This window comes from Sus scrofa, chromosome 1, assembly GCF_000003025.6.
Source record: "Sus scrofa isolate TJ Tabasco breed Duroc chromosome 1, Sscrofa11.1, whole genome shotgun sequence".
NCBI lineage: Eukaryota > Metazoa > Chordata > Mammalia > Artiodactyla > Suidae > Sus > Sus scrofa.
Genome location: NC_010443.5, coordinates 270938576 through 270958084, shown reverse-complemented (window position 1 = coordinate 270958084; position 19509 = coordinate 270938576). Strand labels below are relative to the sequence as shown.

Sequence of the window (19509 nt, the reverse complement as noted above, 5' to 3'; positions counted from 1 at the left end):
GCCCTTCTGAAGAGGGTGCTGTTGACCTTTCAGCACCCATGGGTCTCAGAGGCAGAGACCCAAGCCACACAGCCAGGGCCCCAAGCCACACAGCCAGGGCCCTGTGCTTTCCACCGAAACCCTCTACCCAAACCTGATGGCCCATGAGGTCACCTGCCAAGCCCTTTAATCCATAAGACAGGCCCTGAAAGGGATAGATGCCTTCCAGAAAGGGCCATGGGGCCAGGACTCCAACGGGGTGCTCTGATCCCGCCATGGCTGGGGGACCCACTCCAGTTCCCTGGGCTGCCTCCCTTGGCAGTGTGGATGGGGCTGCAGGTGAGGCGGGCAGGCAGCTCTGGAAGGAAGAGGAAGCTGGGGACAAACAGTTGGCCGAGTGTGAACCAGCTTCTGGTGGGTGAATATAGGTCTGCTCAGACGGCAAGGGGCAGGAAGGTCCCTGGCCCCAGCTTTTGGGCGTCCACCCCCAGGTAGACTGTTCCACCGGAGAGGGGCTGGAAGAGGAACAAAGATGGGGCGACAGACTGGCAGCCGGTGGGAGAGAGACGAAGCCGGCGCCAGGGAACAGCGTGGTGGGCCAAAGCGCCCCGGGAGCCGGAAAACAGCTTTGGGGAGAAGCGGGGGACAGGGAACACGAGTGTCTATTTTGAAGCTGGGGGAGCAGAAGATAAGGGGCCCGGAGCGGGGCGAGGGGAGGAGGGTCTGCAAGACTCCCTCGGTGGGCCGGGGAGGGGGCGGCCGGCCCGGAACGTGGCGTCGGGCCGGGCCGTGTGGGCGCCTCCCGGCCAGAAGCCACAATAGCAGCTCGTTAACAGCGCAGATTAAGGACTTTGTCAATTACCTCTGAAGGCTGCACCGGGCGGATTACATGCTTTTAAAAGTGCTGCCGGTGGGAGGGGGCGACTAAGAAGCCCCCCTCCCGGCACAAATCCCTCTTCTCCCGGGCAGAGGAGGAGGCGGGGGCTGAGGCAGCGCGGGGCGCGCCTGGGGAACGCGGGCGATCGGCCGGGAGCGCGGGCAGAGCGCGGAGCGGCTCGTACTCGAGATCGCGGCGCCAGCGGCTGTGGCGGCGGGGACCCCCGCTCCTCCCGCCAGCGCGGGGCGGTAGGTCTGCTGACTCTGGCCGAGACGCCCCCAGGGCCGGGCTCTCAGGTCGGGGGTCCGGGAAGGAGGGGCGGTCTCCTGAGGCTGGCGACTCCGGGACTGAGCGCACTTGCCCCGGAGCCCGGACCTAGACCTCGGAAACCTGCAGGGGGCGCACTCGGGCCGCCCCCCCCCGCCCCCGGCCCAGCTCGTGTCTCCAGGTGAGCCTTGTGGGCAGAGCTGGGCAGGAGGAGCGCGGCGCCGCTCTCCGGAGACGTCCGACCGCCCGGCTGGGCAGCCCACGGGGCTAAGCCCCGCGCCGCGCCCCCGGCGCACGGTGAGTTGGCGTGGGTCCAGCCGGGGAGGAAGTTTGCAAGGAGGCGCCCCCGGGGGCTCTCGGGCCCCTCCAGAGCGGGCGAGGACCGGGCTGCCCGCGGCTGTTCGCTGCCCTCCCGGCTGGCCCCGAGGGTCTGGGGTCGGGCTGCCTCCTCTACCCTAGCCTTTGCGGAGGTGGAGTTTAACTGTGACCGTCCACGGCGTGTGCGTGTGTGTCAGAGAGAGACCGGGGGAGCAATAAAAGGCAAAGAGAGTCCGAGACAAAAAAGACACGGAGATTGAGAAGGAGGGAGGGAGGAGGGAGAGGAGCGCGCAGGGGGAGGCGCGGGAGCCGGGAGCGGGGACCGCGCGCAGCGCGAGCGGCGGGCGGGCGGCTGACTGCCCGCGGCTCTCGCGCTCCCGCTCCCGTTGTCGCCCGCACACACCCGCGCACACACCGGCAGGCACACACACACTCGCACGCCCGCACACGCACGCCCGCTGGCCCGGCCACCCCGGAGCGAGGTACCGAGGCGGGAAGCCGGCGGGCAGAACGCGCCCAGAGCCGGAGCCCGCGCCCACCTCGGCGCCTTTGCGCTCCGCAGCGGCGCGCCTCGCCCGGCCTCCCGCCAGTCCTGCCGGAAGATGGTCAACGACCGGTGGAAGACCATGGGCGGCGCTTCCCAACTTGAGGACCGGCCGCGCGACAAGCCGCAGGTACGCGGGGGCCCGGGGCGTGGGGACATGGAGCCCGCGCGTGGGCGAGGCGCTGGCCTCTCTGGCTGGCGGGGTGGACACCCAGTTTTGCGCTGGAGTTTTGGGGCGTACCCTTGCGAGGCTCCACAAGCCCCGGGGCGGGCACCCTCCTCTCCTCCTCTTCCGTAGGAGGCTTGAACTTGGGGTTGGGGCTGCAGATAGAGGCTGCACCCCTGCAGGAGCCCCCTTGCTCCTCCAACGGACTCAGATGCAGCGTGTGTGCGCAGAGGAAGTAGGGGACCTGCGTAGTTTACAGTGTGACCTGTCCTTTGGTGCGAGCCTCTGTTTCCTCATCTCTACAATGGGCATCTGAGCCATTTACTGAGTACCCACCCAGGGCACCAGGCGCCTGGCGTGCCACCCCCCATCTCCTTCGAATCCTTTAATACTTTAGCCAGCTTCCCCCCACTCCCATACAGTAGAGGATCAATAAATATTTGCCTCATGGAAGGACACTGGATATTGGGGTTCTCCAGCTATACCATAAGGAAAGCAAGCCGCAGGGATGGTTGCATCTGCGGCCGAAGGCCATGCAGCTCTGCTGGGATTTGAACCTGGGTCCTTGGGCTCCAGGTCTGTGCATTCCACCCTTTCTGCTGCCTCTTCCGTGGCAGTGGAGGGTGCCCAGGGCTGTGCACTGGAAAGGGGCGGGGGGGGGTGGTGGTGGTGGTGGTGTGAGGGCAGAGCCCCAGGACTGGCCAGAGAGGGCGCTGGAGATGGGCAGCTGAGCGGAGGGGCAGCCCTGAGGCCGCCCCAGGCTGGGCTGCCAAGGGACTGGGGCCGGCAGGCGAGATGAGGAGGTCCGCTCACCAAGGAGAGGAAATAATGGGGCTGGCCGTTTTAAATTTCAAATTTCTCCCAGACAGATGTCATTGGGGAAGGAACAGTTCTTGTTTGCAGCGGCAGGAGGCGGGTGGCAGGGGCGGGCCTTGGCGGCCCCTCACTCTCAGGGCGTTCTTTCTGGAGTGCTGCTGTACCTCCATGCTTTACAAAACCCTTTCTCAACTGTCCGCACAACCTCATTTTCAGCAGCAACCTGGGGGCTAGACAGGGATGCCCATGCCCACATCACAGGGGGATGGGGCTCAGAGAAGGTGAGGAATGAGCCCAAGTCACACAGCATGTTAGCAGGTGAGCAAGGATTTGAAGCCAGGTCTGACCCCCCACCCTTCCAGTGCCTCCCAGGATGGTCTGTCCCTTTTTTTTTTTTTTTTTTTCGTTATGCCAAATCCGCAGCATATGGAAGTTCCCAGGCTAGGGGTCGAATTGGAGCTGCAGCTGAGCCTAAACCAAAGCTCATGGCAACGCCAGATCCTTAACCCACTGAGCGAGGCCAGGGATTGAACCTGAGTCCTCATGGATACTAATCAGGTGCATTACCTCTGAGTCACAACGGGAACTCCCTGTTCCTCTGTTAAATCAGGTCTACATCCAAGCTGTCTTTAAACAGAAAGTCCTCTCCTGCTGGGCTCTAACTTCTCCTGGCTTAGCAAAAGCAGCCTTCCCTCCTAGACTTGGTGTTTGAACCATCCCCAGCCTGGCCCATCCCCTTGTCCCATTAGCCCCCTTACAGGTACTGGCTGCTTGTCATTTACCAATCTTTGGTCCCGTACCAGACGGCCCATTCCCAAACCTTTGCTATCTCATCTTCTTGGCTCCACCAGGCTCCCCAAACACACACCCACACACCCACACACACGCTACTTCACCTACACATACTTCAAAACCTACTCAGATGCCACCTCCTCCAGGAAGCCTTCCCTGATGGCTGATGGCTCTTCCTTGAAGTCCTAGCAAACTTTAGCCCCTGCTGCTCAGCTGCCTTTATCTCCCTGCCTCGTTCCCTAGCCCGAGTCACTCCTCCATCGGGAGCTCCCTTTGGTCCCCCCCCGGGTCCAGGCTCTGGTCTTTCCATGCAGCTCAGGTTTGGAGCCGAGGGATGTTTGCTGAACAGAACTGCGTGAAGCCTGGCCAGGACGAGCTGTGGGAGAGGAGCCAGCAAGGACTGCTGCGTCTCCAGGGGAGGTGGCTTCTGGGGCATCTATTTGAAATGTGGTTGTAAGGCCTCTCGGGCCAGCCCCAGCCTTTCTGCTGCCTCCTAGGGTGTATGTTTCAGCTGCTGCCAGGCCTGAGCCCAGCTCTCTGCCCCTTGGCATCCGTGGCTGGAGAGGCCTGGGCCAATATCAAGCACTGCGTCCCCGCCCCAATCCTTTGGTGACCCAGTATGCAGATAGGCAGTCCGGTGCCAATTCCAGGCTTGCCTGACGCTTTGATAAGAGGCAAGATCTTTCCTGTGCTTGCTGTTGGAAGAGAGCCTTGCGTGCCCTGGTTCCCTGGGGGCTGGCCCGTTCTCCTCCTTCGCGTCTAGTTTCATCTTGACCATTGATAGGCTGTGTGACTCTGGGTAGGTTACTCCCCTCTCTGAGTCTGGGCGTTACCATCTGTAACATGGGAACAGCAATCCCTGCTTCCTTCTCACTCCACAAGGGCTGTTATGAGGGCCGAGTGAAATACTGGTGTGTTTTGCAAACTGTAAAGCACTGTTCACCTGGGGTTGGCGGTTCTCGCAGCCGCCCGTCCCTTTGCAGAGTGTCAGCGTCCTGATCACCCCTTTGCCCACCAGGGAAAGCAATTTGACACCCTGGTTCTTTAATGGGTCCACTTCCTCCAGAAAACATGCCAGTGCCACACTCTGAGCACCAGCCGGACCCATCTGCGTACCTCTCGTTTCTTAGTCACAACCACCCCGGGAGGCTGGTGGCAGGCATGATCAACCCATTTGACAGATGAGGAAACTGAGGCTAAGAGAGCCGCGGCCAGGACCTGAACCTGAGTCCTCCAGGGTGACGGATGGGCCCGGTTGGGAGGATGAAGGGGAGAAGGGCTGGCTGTGCTTTGTCCAGCTCAGGCACGTTGTGTCACCCCCAAGGAGAGGGCTCCAACACCTGCTGTGTGGCCTCCAGGCCTCCCAGCCCCACTGCCCTCGAAGGGCCTGCATCTCAGTGTGGCTGTTTCTGGGACAGCCTCGGGCCGGCTCTGTCCTGGGCCTGTCCGGCCCCCGCTCCTCATTTGCTGGGTGACCTTGGACAAGGCACCGACCTCATTAGAGTGTCCTTTCTCGCCCCTGCAGAACGAAGGGGCGCTCACACCCTTAGGGCAGGAGATGATGGCAGAAAACCTGCCAGGAGGTCGGAGTTGCTCAGATGAAAGCATCTAGAAATAGGCACGCTTCTCCGAGGCTTGGAGTGTGGGGCAGGAAGTCACCCTATACCCGCGTCTCCCCCTGTTGGGAGGGGGGAGGCTTGTGCCTGAGTTGTCCCCCAGTTAAGCCACCCCAGCGGGAGGTCCACCGCTGTCTATCCCTGGCAGCAGTGTCTCTCGATATTTTCCAAACTTCGCAAGACATTCGAGAAAGGGAAACACATTCTCATTGGGAAGTTCTTCTTGATGTCTAACCCAAGCCCTGCTGGATTTAATTCGTTCAAGGACTATTTATAGAGTCCCTGCCTCAGCTAGGAAATGCAGCTGGGAATCTGTGCCTCGGGAGCTTAGAGTCTCAGGGGAAGAACAAACTCACTCACGGTATTATTACGAGGTGTGATGTGCCCTGTGAAGAAAATGATACACCCTCTGTCCTGCTGCTGCCTGGGCTTGGGGTGGCGGTCACTGTGCCTGGGCTGGGAGAGTAAGAGAACAGGGGCCACAGGTCAAGGACTCCTTCCTTCTCCTCTCATTTCCTAAGCCCCTCCTGTGATGCCAGCCCTGCCCCGTGGAGCTCACCCTCTAGGCCAGTGGTGTGGCTGTGATGGGGAGGCCAGAGGCCAGAGGAGGTCAGGGGTGGAAACGCAGGGACCCCTTCTTCGGGAAGGTGATGTTTATGCTGTTGTGAAATCTGTCCTCCAGGGAGACCAAGGTGTGTTGGGGTAAATGAAGGAAGCCAGGGAGTTCCTGTTGTGGCTCAGCGGGTTAACAAATCTGACTAGCATCCATGAGGACGTAGGTTCGATCCCTGGCCTCGATGAGTGGGTTAAGGGTCTGGTGTTGCCATGAGCTGTGGTGTAGGTTGCAGATGAAGCTTGGATCCTGCATTGCTGTGGCTGTGGTGTAGGCTGGCAGCTACAGCTCTGATGTGACCCCTAGCCTGGGAACCTCCATATGCTGCAGCCCTAAAAAGCAAAAAAAGTAGAATCCAACTAGTATCCATTAGCCATGAGGAGGATGTGGGTTCGATCCCTGGCCTTGCTCAGTGGGTTAAAGGATCTGGCGTTGCCACAAGCTGCAATGTAGGTCGCAGGCACGGCTTGGATCTGGCGTTGATGTGGCTGTGGGGTTGGCTGCAGCTCCGATTCAGCCTCTAGCCTGGGAACTTCCATATGCCACGGGTGCAGCCCTAGAAAGAAAAAAAAAGAAAGAAGCCAGGCAGGTGGAGAGAATGGGATGGGGTGGGGAGAGGGTGGCAATAGGTGAGACTGGGGGACCAGCTCCTGATACCTCGGTGGCCCTTGTGGGCGGAGGGGTCTGAGTGGGAGTCTTCCTGGGCTCTTTGCTATCAGGAGGCAGGGCCCTTGGCTGCCGTGTGGGGCACTGGTTCTCAGGGCTGGGAGGTGGCTGGGAGGCTAACAGGGAGCTGCTGATGGTGACTTAGAGGCAGGTGATGGGGCATGAACCAGGGCAGGGCTGAGGGCATGGGGACAGAGGGATTAGAGAGCTGGAGTGGACAGAGCCAGGTGCCAGCTGGGGGGGGAGGGTGGGGGAGGGGAGCCCAGGGAGGCTCCCGGCTTGGGTGGGGGCCGTCAGTGAGGCTGCTACCATCCCAGGTGGGGATCGCAGGAGGGCTCAGGTTCGGGGTGGAGTGAGCCTGGTTTGGGGGTCGCTGGGCTGGAGGCCCAGAGCTGCGTGTGGAGGGAGGGGGCCCGGCAAGACCCTCACAGGAAACATCTGGAAACCCTCTCCCCTGGGAAATGCACCCAAAGCTGAGCTCCCTGGGGGGTGACAGAGCTGGGGCGCTGGTGCATGGAGCCTCCAGTGGCGGGGCAGGGGGCAGATGTAGCAACTCCCAGACCCTGTCTCTTTGTCCCCTGGAATACTCTGGCCACTCCCTGGGACCTTGCCGGTGGCCTCAGCTGGCCACCGTCAGCATGGGTTGTATCAGGAGGCCCTAGCAGGACAGGGTGCTCTTCCTTGGAGCCCATAGAACAAGCCAGCCATGCCTCCCTCCCAAGTTTTGGGGACCCCAGAATTTTGAGCAGACCAATCAGCGCCTCACTTTAGGGGGTCTCTGGGCTCCCCCTCTGCTAGGGCCAGGGGCTCAGAGTTCAGACCATGTCAGGAGCCGTCTGCCTGGCTGTGGGAGCAGGTGTGGGCTCCTGGGGGAGAGGCGAGGAGGACACCCCTCCCCCCAGGGGCTGGACACTCCCACCCTCCCCAGGGTCTCTGAGCCCAAGTACAGCTCCTGCCCAGACCTCACACGAGCCCCCTTGGTTTTCCCAATCCGAAGCCGCACAGCCGCGTTTCTGTCCTGATGAACAGCCATCCTGCCTATGGCTGGGCTGCTCCCAGAAGCTGGGTGCTGGGAACGTGGCTTGCACCTGGATCCAGCCTTGCCTGGTCTCCCCCTGGAGGAAGATTTTCTTCTTCCTACTGAGGAACAAGGGGTGGAGTTTCAGCCCTACCCGGGGAATGACCGCTACCCAGCTCCCTTAAAAAATAAGGAAGAGGAGGGGTGCAGGCTGGGCAGGGCGCCATGGCCAGGAACCCCACCCTCCAGGGCCCCCGTCCTCCGCCAGACTCCACGGCTGCCTCTGGAGGCTGGGGACTCGCCAGCTCTCAACTGAGGCAGCTCTAGGTTTTCCTGCCTCCGGTTCCCCTAGCATGAGCCCATTGTGTCCTCCCCTTGGTCGGGGCTTCCTGGGCAGCCTTTGACCGTGGGCAAGGCCTAGGGGTGACACAGGGGACCAAGCCACACACCTCTAGCCGGGAGCTCACACGGGTGTTTAGTGCCAGCAGTGGGTCTCCTGGTTCCTCTGATCCTGCCTGGCTCCCAGTCTTGGCCCTGGGAGGCGAGGGCCCTGTGCGCATCCATCTGCCTCCTGCAGCCCCCAGGTGCACACGCCCCGCTCTGCCCCGGCCAAGGGCTGATGCATGAGCGCCAGCCCCCCGCGTGCTCCATGCTCTGCGGGGCCGCTTGTGCCCGAAGCCCCCCGATCATCTCGGGCAGATTTCTTTGCAAGGCACGTAAACGGCCGCCTATAAAAGCGAACAGCACTTCATGTTTAAGGTGATCTCTGAAGACTAATTCTCCTCTGCCGAGTGGCCCGTTTCATCTCCAGGCTCCGATGTCGCCCTGCCCCTCAGGAGCCCCCTGCCGCTTTCTCCAGCCCCTCCCTTCCTCTGCATCCTGTGCCTTCCTACCAAGGGCCTGGGTGGGAGTGGGTGCCCAAGAGGGCTGGGGTCCTGGGACACGGGGGACATGGCTAGCCTTGCCAGCTGGGAATTTGAATGCTCTTCGGTCGAGGACATCACTCAGAGCTGCTCGGGGCAAGGTGTCTCCCGGTGGATTCTGGGAGGGGCCCGAGAGGGACTTACTTGCTGACACAGGGCTTTGGCCCCAAACCCCAGTCGTTCTTGCAGCAGAGGAAGGGATGCGGGTTGGATGGCTCAGCAAGCAGCCTGGGCACGGATGGGTGAGTCCAGAGTCACCGGGACCTAGGTTCAAATGGTGGCTCTACTGTTTGCCTCCTGTGTGACCTTGGGCAAGGGTCTTCTGTCTCTGAGCCTCAGTTTTCCCATCTGCAAAAGGAATCCAACCAGGGCAGGGGAGTGTTTGGAGGTATCAGTGGTGGGAACATAGTTTGCACTGCAGGAATAGCAGTGAGGATGCAGCACCTGCCTGGGGGGACAGCCCTGACCTGCAGTGACAGGGATGGGGCAGCCTGGAGGTGGCCTCCATTCTGTGCCAGGCCATCAGGTGGGGGCAGGGCTCCGTGGGAAGGTCATGGCCTCTGCCCTGCAAAGTGCCCTAGGTCCCAGGGCTTTCATTTCCGGCCAGCAAGGTCATGGAGAGATGACCTGGTCCATCTGCTCTCCCCTCCATGCATCCAACAACCGGCCGCTCTGTGCCTTTGGGGAGGGGGACAATTCATGGTCCAAGGCAGGTCTCCTGGACCTGGGTCTTTCTGACCCCCCTAGTCCCAGCTTTCCTTGTATCCATAGCTGTCAATCAAATCCCCAAAAGATCTGTGTCCCCAAAGAGGGTAAAAATCACAGCCCAGGGGACATTCGTCCCCTCAGGGCAGGGCTGGGATGATGGCCGCTGCTACCTCCTTAGGGACTGGCTTGGAGCCTGGCTCAGGGGGACACCAGGGAAGCCTGCATGGATGTTTGGGTGAATGAATGAAATCAAAGGTGATGACTGTATTGGTAAGAGCCGCCGAGGATCTGGGAACACAGAGGAAGGACCCTGCCCAAACCGGGAGGAGGGCTGAGGAAACAGTCAAGGAAGGCTTCCTGGAAGAGGTGTCATCCTAGCTGAGCCCCGAAGGAAGAGAGCGAGGTTAAGCCGGTGGAAGAGAAGTGGGGCTCGGGCTGGGGGAGCAGCCTATGCAGAGCTGATGGAGGGGAGCTGATGGGTTCGGGTCTGGCTGGAGTAAATTGTGTACTGTGTAGAGTCCAGGATGCATGTGCCCTGGGGGCCGGGGCCAGGGCAGAGAGGAGGGGTGGAGCACTAAGTCCCGATGCTGCAGGAATTCTCTCCCACATCTTGCCAGCAACACAGACCCCTGACCCCATCCTCCTCGTAGAATCTGAATTTATGGAAAAGAGGCGGTTTGCTCTACCATGTTTTCTCATAGGAAGAGATGCAGGATGTAAGAAACTATCTAATGGATCATTGAGAAAGAAAAAAGTTGTCAATTACAACTGTAAGATCCCTCTCAAATGTCAGAGATGTTAAAATGTGAGAAAAAGAAGAAAACACAGGGACGGTACCTTCTAGCATCAGTGACACAGAAATAACACTTCGGGTGGAAAATAAAAAACCCAATACCTCCAGATGCTCTGTGCACATTGATCATGAGATAATAAAAGCCGCTAATATTTATTACACAAGCACAACGTGCCAGGCGCGGCTCCAAGTGCCTTAATACACTAACTCATTTAAAGATGCATCTCAGATTTAGAAAGTTGAAAATGCAGGGAAAATTCAGTGGTAGGAGATGCCTGGTCCTGGAAGGAGGCAGGAGGCTAGAGGTCCAGGCTGATGGTGTTTCTGGTCTGCTGTGTGACTCTGGGCCTCAGTTTCCCCCTGTGTCCAATGCTCAGTGATGGCTCTGCAAGATCCTTTTGGGCTGTGAGTGGTCCGGTCCAGTGAGTCTGGAATCTGCTCTATATCACGGTGTCACCTTTAGTTACAAGCTGCTCTGGGTTCTTTTGCTGTTAGTCCCCACTGGATCCCGGCGGGGAGGCGGGGCGTGCTTCATGAAAAGGGGGAGGAAGAGGAGGAAGGAGAGGAAATGGGGAGAGGAGGTGCTCAGGCTGGCAGCCACCCTGTGCCCGGGGACTCGAGGTGTGGGTGCCCTGAGTTGAAAGGGACCTTCAGGGATGGGTGCCTATGACCCCAAAGGCGTTCACTCTGCTGAGACAGCGCAATGATCTGAAGCATCACTCTGTCCCCGTTTCGGCTTTCTCTTCCCGAGTCCACACAGCGGGCACAAATGTGTGGGGCGGGCATGTCATTATCACCCCCATTTGACAGATGAGGATGCTAGGTTCAGGGAGGGGAAGTCCGTCACCCAAGGTCACCCCGCAGGAAACGGCAGCTCGGGGACCTGAGCCCAGTCCTCTGGCTGCGGGTGGTGGTCTGTACCTTGGCCCGTCCCAGACAGGGGCAGGGCCGGGCAGCCAGGGAAAGGTGCCTCTCTCTCCATCCTCTGCTGGCCCTGCCTGGCTTTCTCTTGCCACCCTCTCCATCTGTCTCCCTGCATCTCTCACTCTTACCACCTTGCTCTCTTTGGTTGTCCTGTCTTTGTCTCCCCTCTGGGACCCTGGTTCTCATCCCCGTGTGACTCCCGCCCCCTGTCCCCAAGAAGGGGGTCCTCTGAGCCTTGTCCAGGCCTCACAAAGGCCAGGGGCCCCATCCTGGGCCCTCCTCACCCTGGGAAGGGCTGGTGGCCCAGGTCTGTCCCTCATACTGCCTCCTCTCTCCCGTCTGTCCCTCTGTCCCTCGCTACGTCCACCTGCCTCGGGCTGCCCCGCAGCGGCCAAGCTGTGGCTACGTGCTGTGCACCGTGCTACTGTCCCTGGCCGTGCTGCTGGCTGTGGCTGTCACCGGCGCCGTGCTCTTCCTGAACCACGCCCACGCGCCTGGCACGGCGCCCCCGCCCATCGTCAGCACTGGGCCGGCCGGTGCCAACAGCGCCCTGGTCACCGTGGACAGGGCCGACAGCTCACGCCTCAGCATCCTCATCGACCCGCGCTGCCCAGACCTCACCGACGGCTTCGCCCGCCTGGAGGGCGCCCAGGCCTCCGTGCTGCAGGCACTGAGCCAGCGCCAGGCTGAGCCTCGGCTGGTGGGCGAACAAGAGCAGGAGCTGCTGGACACCCTGGCTGACCAGCTCCCCCGGCTGCTGGCCCGGGCCTCGGAGCTGCAGACAGAGTGTGCGGGGCTGCGGAAGGGGCACAGCACGCTGGGCCAGGGGCTCAGTTCCCTGCAGAGCGAGCAGGGCCGCCTCATCCAGGTAAGGGTGGGGTCCGTGCCCCGCATCTTGGTGGGGGGCGGGAAGGGGGTGGGGAGGCGAGTTGCAAGTTGTGCCACATGCAGCCCGTGCTGGGTGCCTGATGCCCAGGGCATCGCTTAATCCCCAGGAGCCCCAGGGCCAGGGGCGATTCCCATCTGCTTGAGAAAATGAGGCTCAAAGAGGTGAGGGTGTCATCCAAGCCCACACGGCTCTCGGCGCCAGGATTCAGACTGTTTCCTGCACGCCGTCCTGGTGACCTGGGCGTGTGTGTGGCCCCCACTGATTCCAGGGCTGGAGGGGCTTCCCAGGGACTCCAGTGCAGTGAGACGCAGGCAAGGCAGGACGTGGCCTCTATCAGGCTCATACAGGTTCAAGGTCATGGGCAGGTCAGGGGCGAGTGCGGCGCTCCCTGGCCGTGCTCCGTGGCCAGAAAGAGATGCACTCCTTCCCCAGACCCGCCCCCCCCTCCACCTTCTCTGCCCTCTGATACCCACAGCTTCCCAGGGAAAGAGGAACCAGCTCGGGGCTCAACCAGACCCTTGTCTGTCCCCACCCCCACCCACTCCCCGAGCCAGGCCAGGTCCCAGCGAGCACCAGGCAGACCCTGGTGAAGGATTTCCGACATTGACCATGGAGCACCAGCAAGGACAGTCCCCCTTCTAGGAGGAGGGATTCAGGGTGACCTCACTGGCCTGCCATTTTCCAGAACAGAAAACTGAGGCTCAGAGAGGGGCAGTGATTTGTCCAGGGTGCAGCGGTCAAGTCAGGCCTGGCATCTGGCCTCTGAGCCCTGCCCAGCTTCCTGCCCTCTATCCTGTCCTCCCTCCCCCACCTCCGCCCCCGTGACTCAGTTCCTGAATCCCACCCCTGCCATCCTCCAGCCCTTTCCGGACACCCAGGATGACCAGGCACTTGGTCACCCAACAGCTCGTGAGCCATGGGCCTTTTCCCTCCTCTGGAGGCTGCAGCTGGAGAAATTGCAGTCCCCATTGTCCTGTCTGGGTGACTGATGGAAAGGCCGCTTCTCCATCCCGGGGCGGGGAGTTCAGCTGCCCCGCTGCTGCCCCTTCCATCTGCAGCGTCCCCGCCCTCGTCAGGAGACCTCCAGACTTTCTGGGTGATCTGGGTGCCCTCCCTCGCTCTCCACGGGGCTCAGGCCCTGATGAGCCGGCTGGTCCTCATCCTTAGGGCAGGGTCAGAGGACTGGGGGCGGCGGGGAGGGGCCAGGGTCTCCCACCCGCCCATGTGCACAGAGGCCTAGAGCGGTTGCTGTAAGGCTAATAGCTCTGCTGGGGTCTGGGCTTCCTGAAATATTTGCTTCTTCGCAAGAATGTTTCATTTGACTCATTTCCCACGGACTCAAGGTGATTTCAGAGACCATGTGTCTTGCCATGTCGCCATAGCTCCTAGCAGCTTCCCAGATTCTCAGCTCCTCAGCCCAGACCTGGATCCCCGAACAGTGCCCGCGGCACTCCCCTGCCAGTCACCAGAGCTGCTGGTTAAAGGGCACATCCCCGGACTCTACCCTCAAAGCCCCCTCCCGGCCCCCCAATCCCAGCGGTGTGACTCCCGTGCATGAATGTCTGAGGCCCGCTGGCCTGGGAGCAGCAGAGCTGAGCAGTTCTGCCCTCAGGGTTCGGGTCGGCCGAGCTGGGATCCAGTCCAGTCTCTACCAAGTACCAGCTGTGGGACCTTGGGTGTGTCAGGTGCCCTCCCTGGGCTGGGCCTCCTTACCTGTAACACGGGGCTGGCACCGTCCCGACCTGATAGGATGCTGCAGCTCCTGGGGGGGACAGGGCTCGGCTGGCGCGTGCACACGAGAGGTGCCATCGGCGCATCAGCATCTCTTGTTGCGATGGTGGAAACTGTAAACTGAAATTTCAGCCCATGGGGAGCCACTCTTGGAAATCTCTGTCTGGGTTCGAATTAAGAAGCTTTTGGGGCACACGAGCCATTGGAGGTAGGAGTCCTGACCCCATTCTATGGAGGGGCAGGCTGAGGCGAGGCGTGGCAAAGGAAGTGCCCTGTTTCAGCTCAGTCACACAACAGAGCAGTGCTGGAAGCAGCAGCTCTGATCTCACTGCCTCTCAAAGCTGCCAAGTCCTCTTTAAGGCATCTGTGCGGCTCAGCGAGCAGGGACCGACTTTCCCCATTAATTCGGGGCATGTTTATATGTACATTTTCAACTTTAATCATTTGCTGGTTTAAACTGAGGTCTTCCTTGCCCGTTAGCAAGAGCCGGCCGTGCCTGAATTTCTCGAGTGTGTCTGCAGCGTCACAGAAGGATGGGCAGTACCGCTGCAACTTAACCCATGCACCCGGAGATCTTGGCTGCCCACCCTCTTGCAGGGGGCGGGGCCCTGCCCCTGCCCCCTGGGGCTGCCTTTATCCCTCTGCAGGGCTCCCCCACTGCAGGGCCCGTCTGCAGGACACTGCAGGGAAGCCCAGGGAGATGTCACCCCTGCCCAAAGGCCCTCTCCGCCCCTTGCCGCCCCTCGCTCCCCAGGCCTCAGCCCTCACTGAATCACCTGCTCAGCAGAGGAGAAACTGACAGGGAAACTGAAAGCTTTGCCAGGCCCCTGCTTCCAGACAAGCCGAGAATCATATTTTGTAAACTGCCGGCACTGTATATTTCTATTTTCCTTGCTCCAACGAGCTATTATCTGGCAAGTGACAGATTCGGTGTGTAAAGACCCAGAAGGCTCCACACTGGCTGGCTGGCTGGCTGGCTGCAGTCTGCCCAGGACCCTGCCTCCCTTCCTCGTCGTCCCCACAGCCTCCTGGAGCCCCCTGGGTGGGGAGGTGACAGGGCGCAGAGGCCCCAGGGTGGGGACAGAGCTGCACTAGCTGAGTCCCAGACCCTGATTCCGCATCAGTGATGGGAATGGCACAGGCCTGAACACACCACCCGCCGGGAAACAGCGCCCGTTGCTGTGGTTCAGGAGGAGGAGACGGATGGGCAGGAGTGGGTAGGATTCGGTTACCCTTCCAGGATCATGGGCTGGTGAAGAGAGGAAGGGCCTGAGCTGAGTCCCAGCATGCACACCAGGGCCTGGATCCAACCCCGCCCCGCCCCCACCTTGGGCTCCCCGCACGCACGATGCTGCAGCCCTGGTTCCCTTCCTGCCACTCAGCTGGGGACGTGGCCTGAGTGCTTCTCCACCAGGGACCTCTCTTTCTGGGCCTCAGTTTCCACATTTGTAACAAGGGGAAGACACCTCAGGCCCTCCCTCGTGGCCATGCTGTGGGGGCAGGTGTGCGGTGGGCATCAGAGAACCCTGTAAAGTCAAAGTGACTTTTCATGGGGGATGGGGGGATGCAGCACCCCGGGGCCCACCTGTCCAGTGCAGATCCATCACCCTTGCCTTCTTGGCCTTGCTGGGGGATCCGAAGAGAAGTCGGGTGAAGGCGTTTTGTAACCTGGAAGATACCTCTTGAATTCTTGCCATGGGGTGGGCACCCAGATACTGGGTACTGAGTGCCTGCCGTGGGCCCCATGCTGTGCTGGGTACTCCCCACATCATCAGTCTCCATGGCAGCTGGGCTGGGAGACCAGGTTAGCCTGTTTCAAGGCTTGGTTAATCACTCTTGCAGCCATGTGACTGGCAAGTGGGTGAGTTGGGGTTTGGACCCAGTTGTCCTGATGCCAGGTGCTGCCTCCACTTGCCCAGCAGGGTCTGCTTTGTCACCTCACCAGGGCTGTTGGCACAGACATGGATGAAGAACAGGGCCTGGGGGGCAGCAGGGGCACAGGTGTGTGCTGGCCACTCTGTCCCCTACCCCCCACCTGAGCCCTTGTCCTCTGAGCACTGGGGCTGAGACCACTCCATATGGAGACCAGGGTAGGGCAGGGGCTGCCAGAGCCCACCGCCATCCTGGGGACTCTGTCCCCGCCTGCTGGAACCTCTGCCACCCCTGTGCTCCACCCACCCAGAGCTCCACCCACCCCAGGGCGCCGTCCACTCCTTGCCCAGCCCACCCATAGCTCCACCCACTCCGTGCTCCGCCCACCCCACTCCTTGCTCCACCCACCCCTGTGCTCCACAGCTGCTCTCTGAGAGCCAAGGCCACATGGTTCACCTGGTGAACTCCGTCAGTGATGTCCTGGACGCTCTGCAGAGGGACCGGGGGCTGGGCCGGCCCCACGTCAAGGCTGATCTTCAGAGGGCACCTGCCAGGGGGTCGAGACCCCGGGGCTGTGCCAATGGTAAGTGGGAGGCGGGGGCTGGGGATGGGGGGAGGCTGGGGGCTGCATTCCTTGGCCGACTTGGGTGCCCAGCTTCATCCCTTCATCGCCCCCACCCACCCACATAAACACACGCTACTGCTCTTGGCCGAGGCCCGCCTGCTCCCTGGCAGGGCTGAGGGTCCTCCCCACACCCTCCTGTTGGCCCTTTTCCTAACCTGATGAGGGGGAGCTCACTGCACCCATTTTCCAGATGAGGAAAGTGAGGCTCAGAGAGGGTGCTCACTCAGCAAACCCACGCAGCCGGTGGCAGAGCCAGTGCTCTGGAGTTGCATCTGACCCTGAAGGCTGGACAGACCAAGTCAGAGAGACCCAGGGATGCAGAGGGTGGGAGGGACGTGGGCTCAGGTCCAGCGCCCTGATGGCCTTCCCTGTCTCAGGCTCCCGGCCCCGAGACTGTCTGGACGTCCTCCTGAGCGGCCAGCAGGAGGACGGTGTTTACTCCGTCTTCCCCACACACGACCCCGCCGGCTTCCAGGTCTACTGCGACATGAGCACCGACGGCGGCGGCTGGACGGTGAGTCTCCTGGGCTGTGCGGCTGCACGTCCAGGCCCCCCTAATGCTGGGCCCTGAAGACATTCAGTGCAGACCCAGGCTGACCCGGGAGGCTATGCATGTGAAGCTGGGTGCTCTGAGTGGCCTCTTGCCCACCTTCCGCCGTTGGTCTGGCCCTGCCCAGTTGCCCTCTGGCCCCCACTAACCTGCCCATAGTCTCAGCAAAGATCTCTGCGCTCCCAGAAGCCTGTGCGGGGCAGGTGGAGGCCGTGTGCTCACCCTTGGGGGACCCGCTTGGGAGCCGATATTAGATGCTGTCGCCTGCCTGCTGCTTTTGAGCCTGGAGCGGTGGTTCTAGGGGGTCCTGGGGCTGGATCCCGAGATGAACTGTTGCTAATGTGAGTTCAAGGGCTGACAAATGCAGACGCTGACCTTGGCAGTTATTTAATAGATGATGTGTGTGCCTGAGATTAAAGGGGGCGCGGAGCTGCTGTGAGCAGGGTCCCCAGTGGTCTCCCGGCAAGGAGCTGTCGTGATTTCCTTCTGCCTTCTGGCTCCTGCCTGAGTGGGAAGTGGGAGCAGTGGAAAGGCAGGCTGGGGACAGCCACAGGTGGCCCCGAGAGCTCCCCGGTGTGGTGAGGCAGAGGACCTGCTTAAAGACCCCGAGGGTCTCCAGATCTGCCAGCTGGGAAGCCCCTTCTAGAACAGGGTCAGCCTGCTGTTTTTTTCCCGCCTCCCACCAACCCTGCCTGCTCCCCCTGCCCGGTCTCTGTTGCAACTCTGCCTTTGCGGGGGAACGTAGCCACAGGCAAAACCGAAACGCCTGGGCGAGGCTGTGTCCCAACAACACTTTAGTTGTGGCGCTAAAGTTTGAATGTCATAAAATTTTCATGTATTCTTCTTGAAATATTATGCAAAGAATATTTAAACATATGCTTCTTTTGATTCTTTTTTTTTTTAAGCCGTTTAAAACCGTTCAAACGTGACGTTCCCCTGTAGCACAGCAGGTTAAGGATCTGGCCTTCCTGCAGCTGTGGCACAGACTGTAATTGTGGCACGGGTTCAATCCCTAGCCCGGAAACTTCCAGATGCCGTGGTTGTGGCCAAAAAAAGAGGTCAAACATTCTTGGCTCACATGCTGTATAAAAACAGGCAGAAGGCAGGAGTTGCCCAGGGGGCTGTGGTGTGCTGACCCCTGCCCTTGAGCCAGGGATCACTGAAGGTGGGAGGTGGGCTTGCTGCCCCTCCCCCCAATCTTGGTGGACTTCTGCCCTCTTCTGGGGCTCAGGCTGGGGGCTGGGCTTCAGCAGGGTCACCACTGGCCATCAGGTGACTACACATTTTAAAAACGTATGTCGGAGTTCCTGTCGTGGCGCAGTGGTTAACGAATCCGACTAGGAACCATGAGGTTGCGGGTTCGGTCCCTGCCCTTGCTCAGTGGGTTAACGATCCGGCCTTGCCGTGAGCTGTGGTGTAGGTTGCAGACGCGGCTCAGATCCCGTGTTGCTGTGGCTCTGGCGTAGGCCGGTGGCTACAGCTCCGATTCAACCCCTAGCCTGGGAACCTCCATATGCCGAGGGAGCGGCCCAAGAAATAGCAACAACAACAACAAAAGACAAAAAGACAAAAAAAAAACAAAAAACAAAAAAACAAAAAAAAAAAAACGTATGTCTTGGAGTTCCCGTCGTGGCGCAGTGGCTAACGAATCCGACTAGGAACCATGAGGTTGAAGGTTCGATCTCTGCCCTTGCTCAATGGGTTAATGATCCAGGGTTGCTGTGAGCTGTGGTGTAGGTCGCAGACGCAGCTTGGATCCCACATTGCTGTGGCTCTGGCATAGGCTGGCAGCTACAGCTCCGATTCGACCCCTATCCTGGGAACCTCCATATGCCGCAGGTGTGGCCCAAGAAATGGCAAAAAGACAAAAAAACAACAACAAAAAAACCCAAAAAAACCTGTATGTCTTGGAGTTCTCATTGTGGCTCAGTGGGTTAAGAACCCGACTAATATCCATGAGGATGCAGGTTTGAATCCCTGGCCCTGCTTAGCGGGTTAAGGATCCGGCATTGCTGTGAGCTGTGGTGTAGGCCACAGATGTGGCTGGGATCTGGCATTGCTGTGGCTGTGACATAGGCTGGCAACTGCAGCTCTGATTCAACCCCTAGCCCAAGAACTTCCGTATGCCACAGGTGTGGCCCTAAAAAGAAAAAAAAGAAAGAAAAGAAAATATCCTTTGGGCACACAAGGGCACTGGGTTTGGCAAGAACAGATGTGAGCCTTGCCCTTTTGGCCAGATGCCCTTGAGCAGTTAACAACCTGCACCACAGTCTCTGGGTAACATCTGTGCCACCTTGAAAACGTCTTGGTAGGAGTTCCTGTTGTGGTGCAGCGGTAATGAACCCAACTACCCTTGAACCTGAGGATGCAGGTTCGATCCCTGGCCTCGCTCTGTGGGTTAAGGATCTGGCGTCGCTGTGAGCTGTGGTGTAGGTCTTGGATGTGGCTCGGATCCCACGTTGCTTTGGCTGTGGTGTAGGCTGGCAGCTGTAGCTCTGAGTTGACCCCTAGCCTGGGAACTTCCATATGCCGCAGGCGCGGACCTTAAAAAAAAGAAAGTGGCTCAGCTTCCCCAAGTTGACTGTGGTTGGGACACCTAGTGACCCTGGGAGGCAGGACCAGTAAAACTGACACGAGGGGTTCTCAGCTGCACTTTTAATTTCAGAGAGGCAGACAGTGTTGAGCGCCTACTGTGGACGGGGTACTGGGGAAGGACAGAAATGGGGGAAGCCCCTGTCCCAGTCCCCCCAGAAACTTAAGAGTCCATGGGGGAGTTCCCATCGTGGCACAGCAGAACCCATGAGGTTTCGGGTTCGATCCCT

The 19509-nt window shown here is 60.2% G+C and overlaps 1 protein-coding gene across 2 annotated transcripts in view; it reads left to right on the top strand.

Annotated features, from left to right (window-relative positions):
* The window catches only part of FIBCD1 (fibrinogen C domain containing 1), a 36961-nt gene continuing 18783 nt past the window's right edge, over positions 1332-19509 (top strand). Inside the window, exons 1-5 of one of the 2 annotated variants that reach the window (XM_021070324.1) lie at positions 1332-1420; positions 2004-2115; positions 11409-11888; positions 15936-16095; positions 16515-16651. In XM_021070324.1, coding sequence (XP_020925983.1) covers positions 2044-2115; positions 11409-11888; positions 15936-16095; positions 16515-16651 — 849 coding nt within the window. In that variant the 5' untranslated portion in view covers positions 1332-1420; positions 2004-2043. Of the gene's footprint in view, positions 1421-1800; positions 2116-11408; positions 11889-15935; positions 16096-16514; positions 16652-19509 lie in introns of those variants that run through there. The other variant, XM_003122239.5, reaches the window with a different exon arrangement.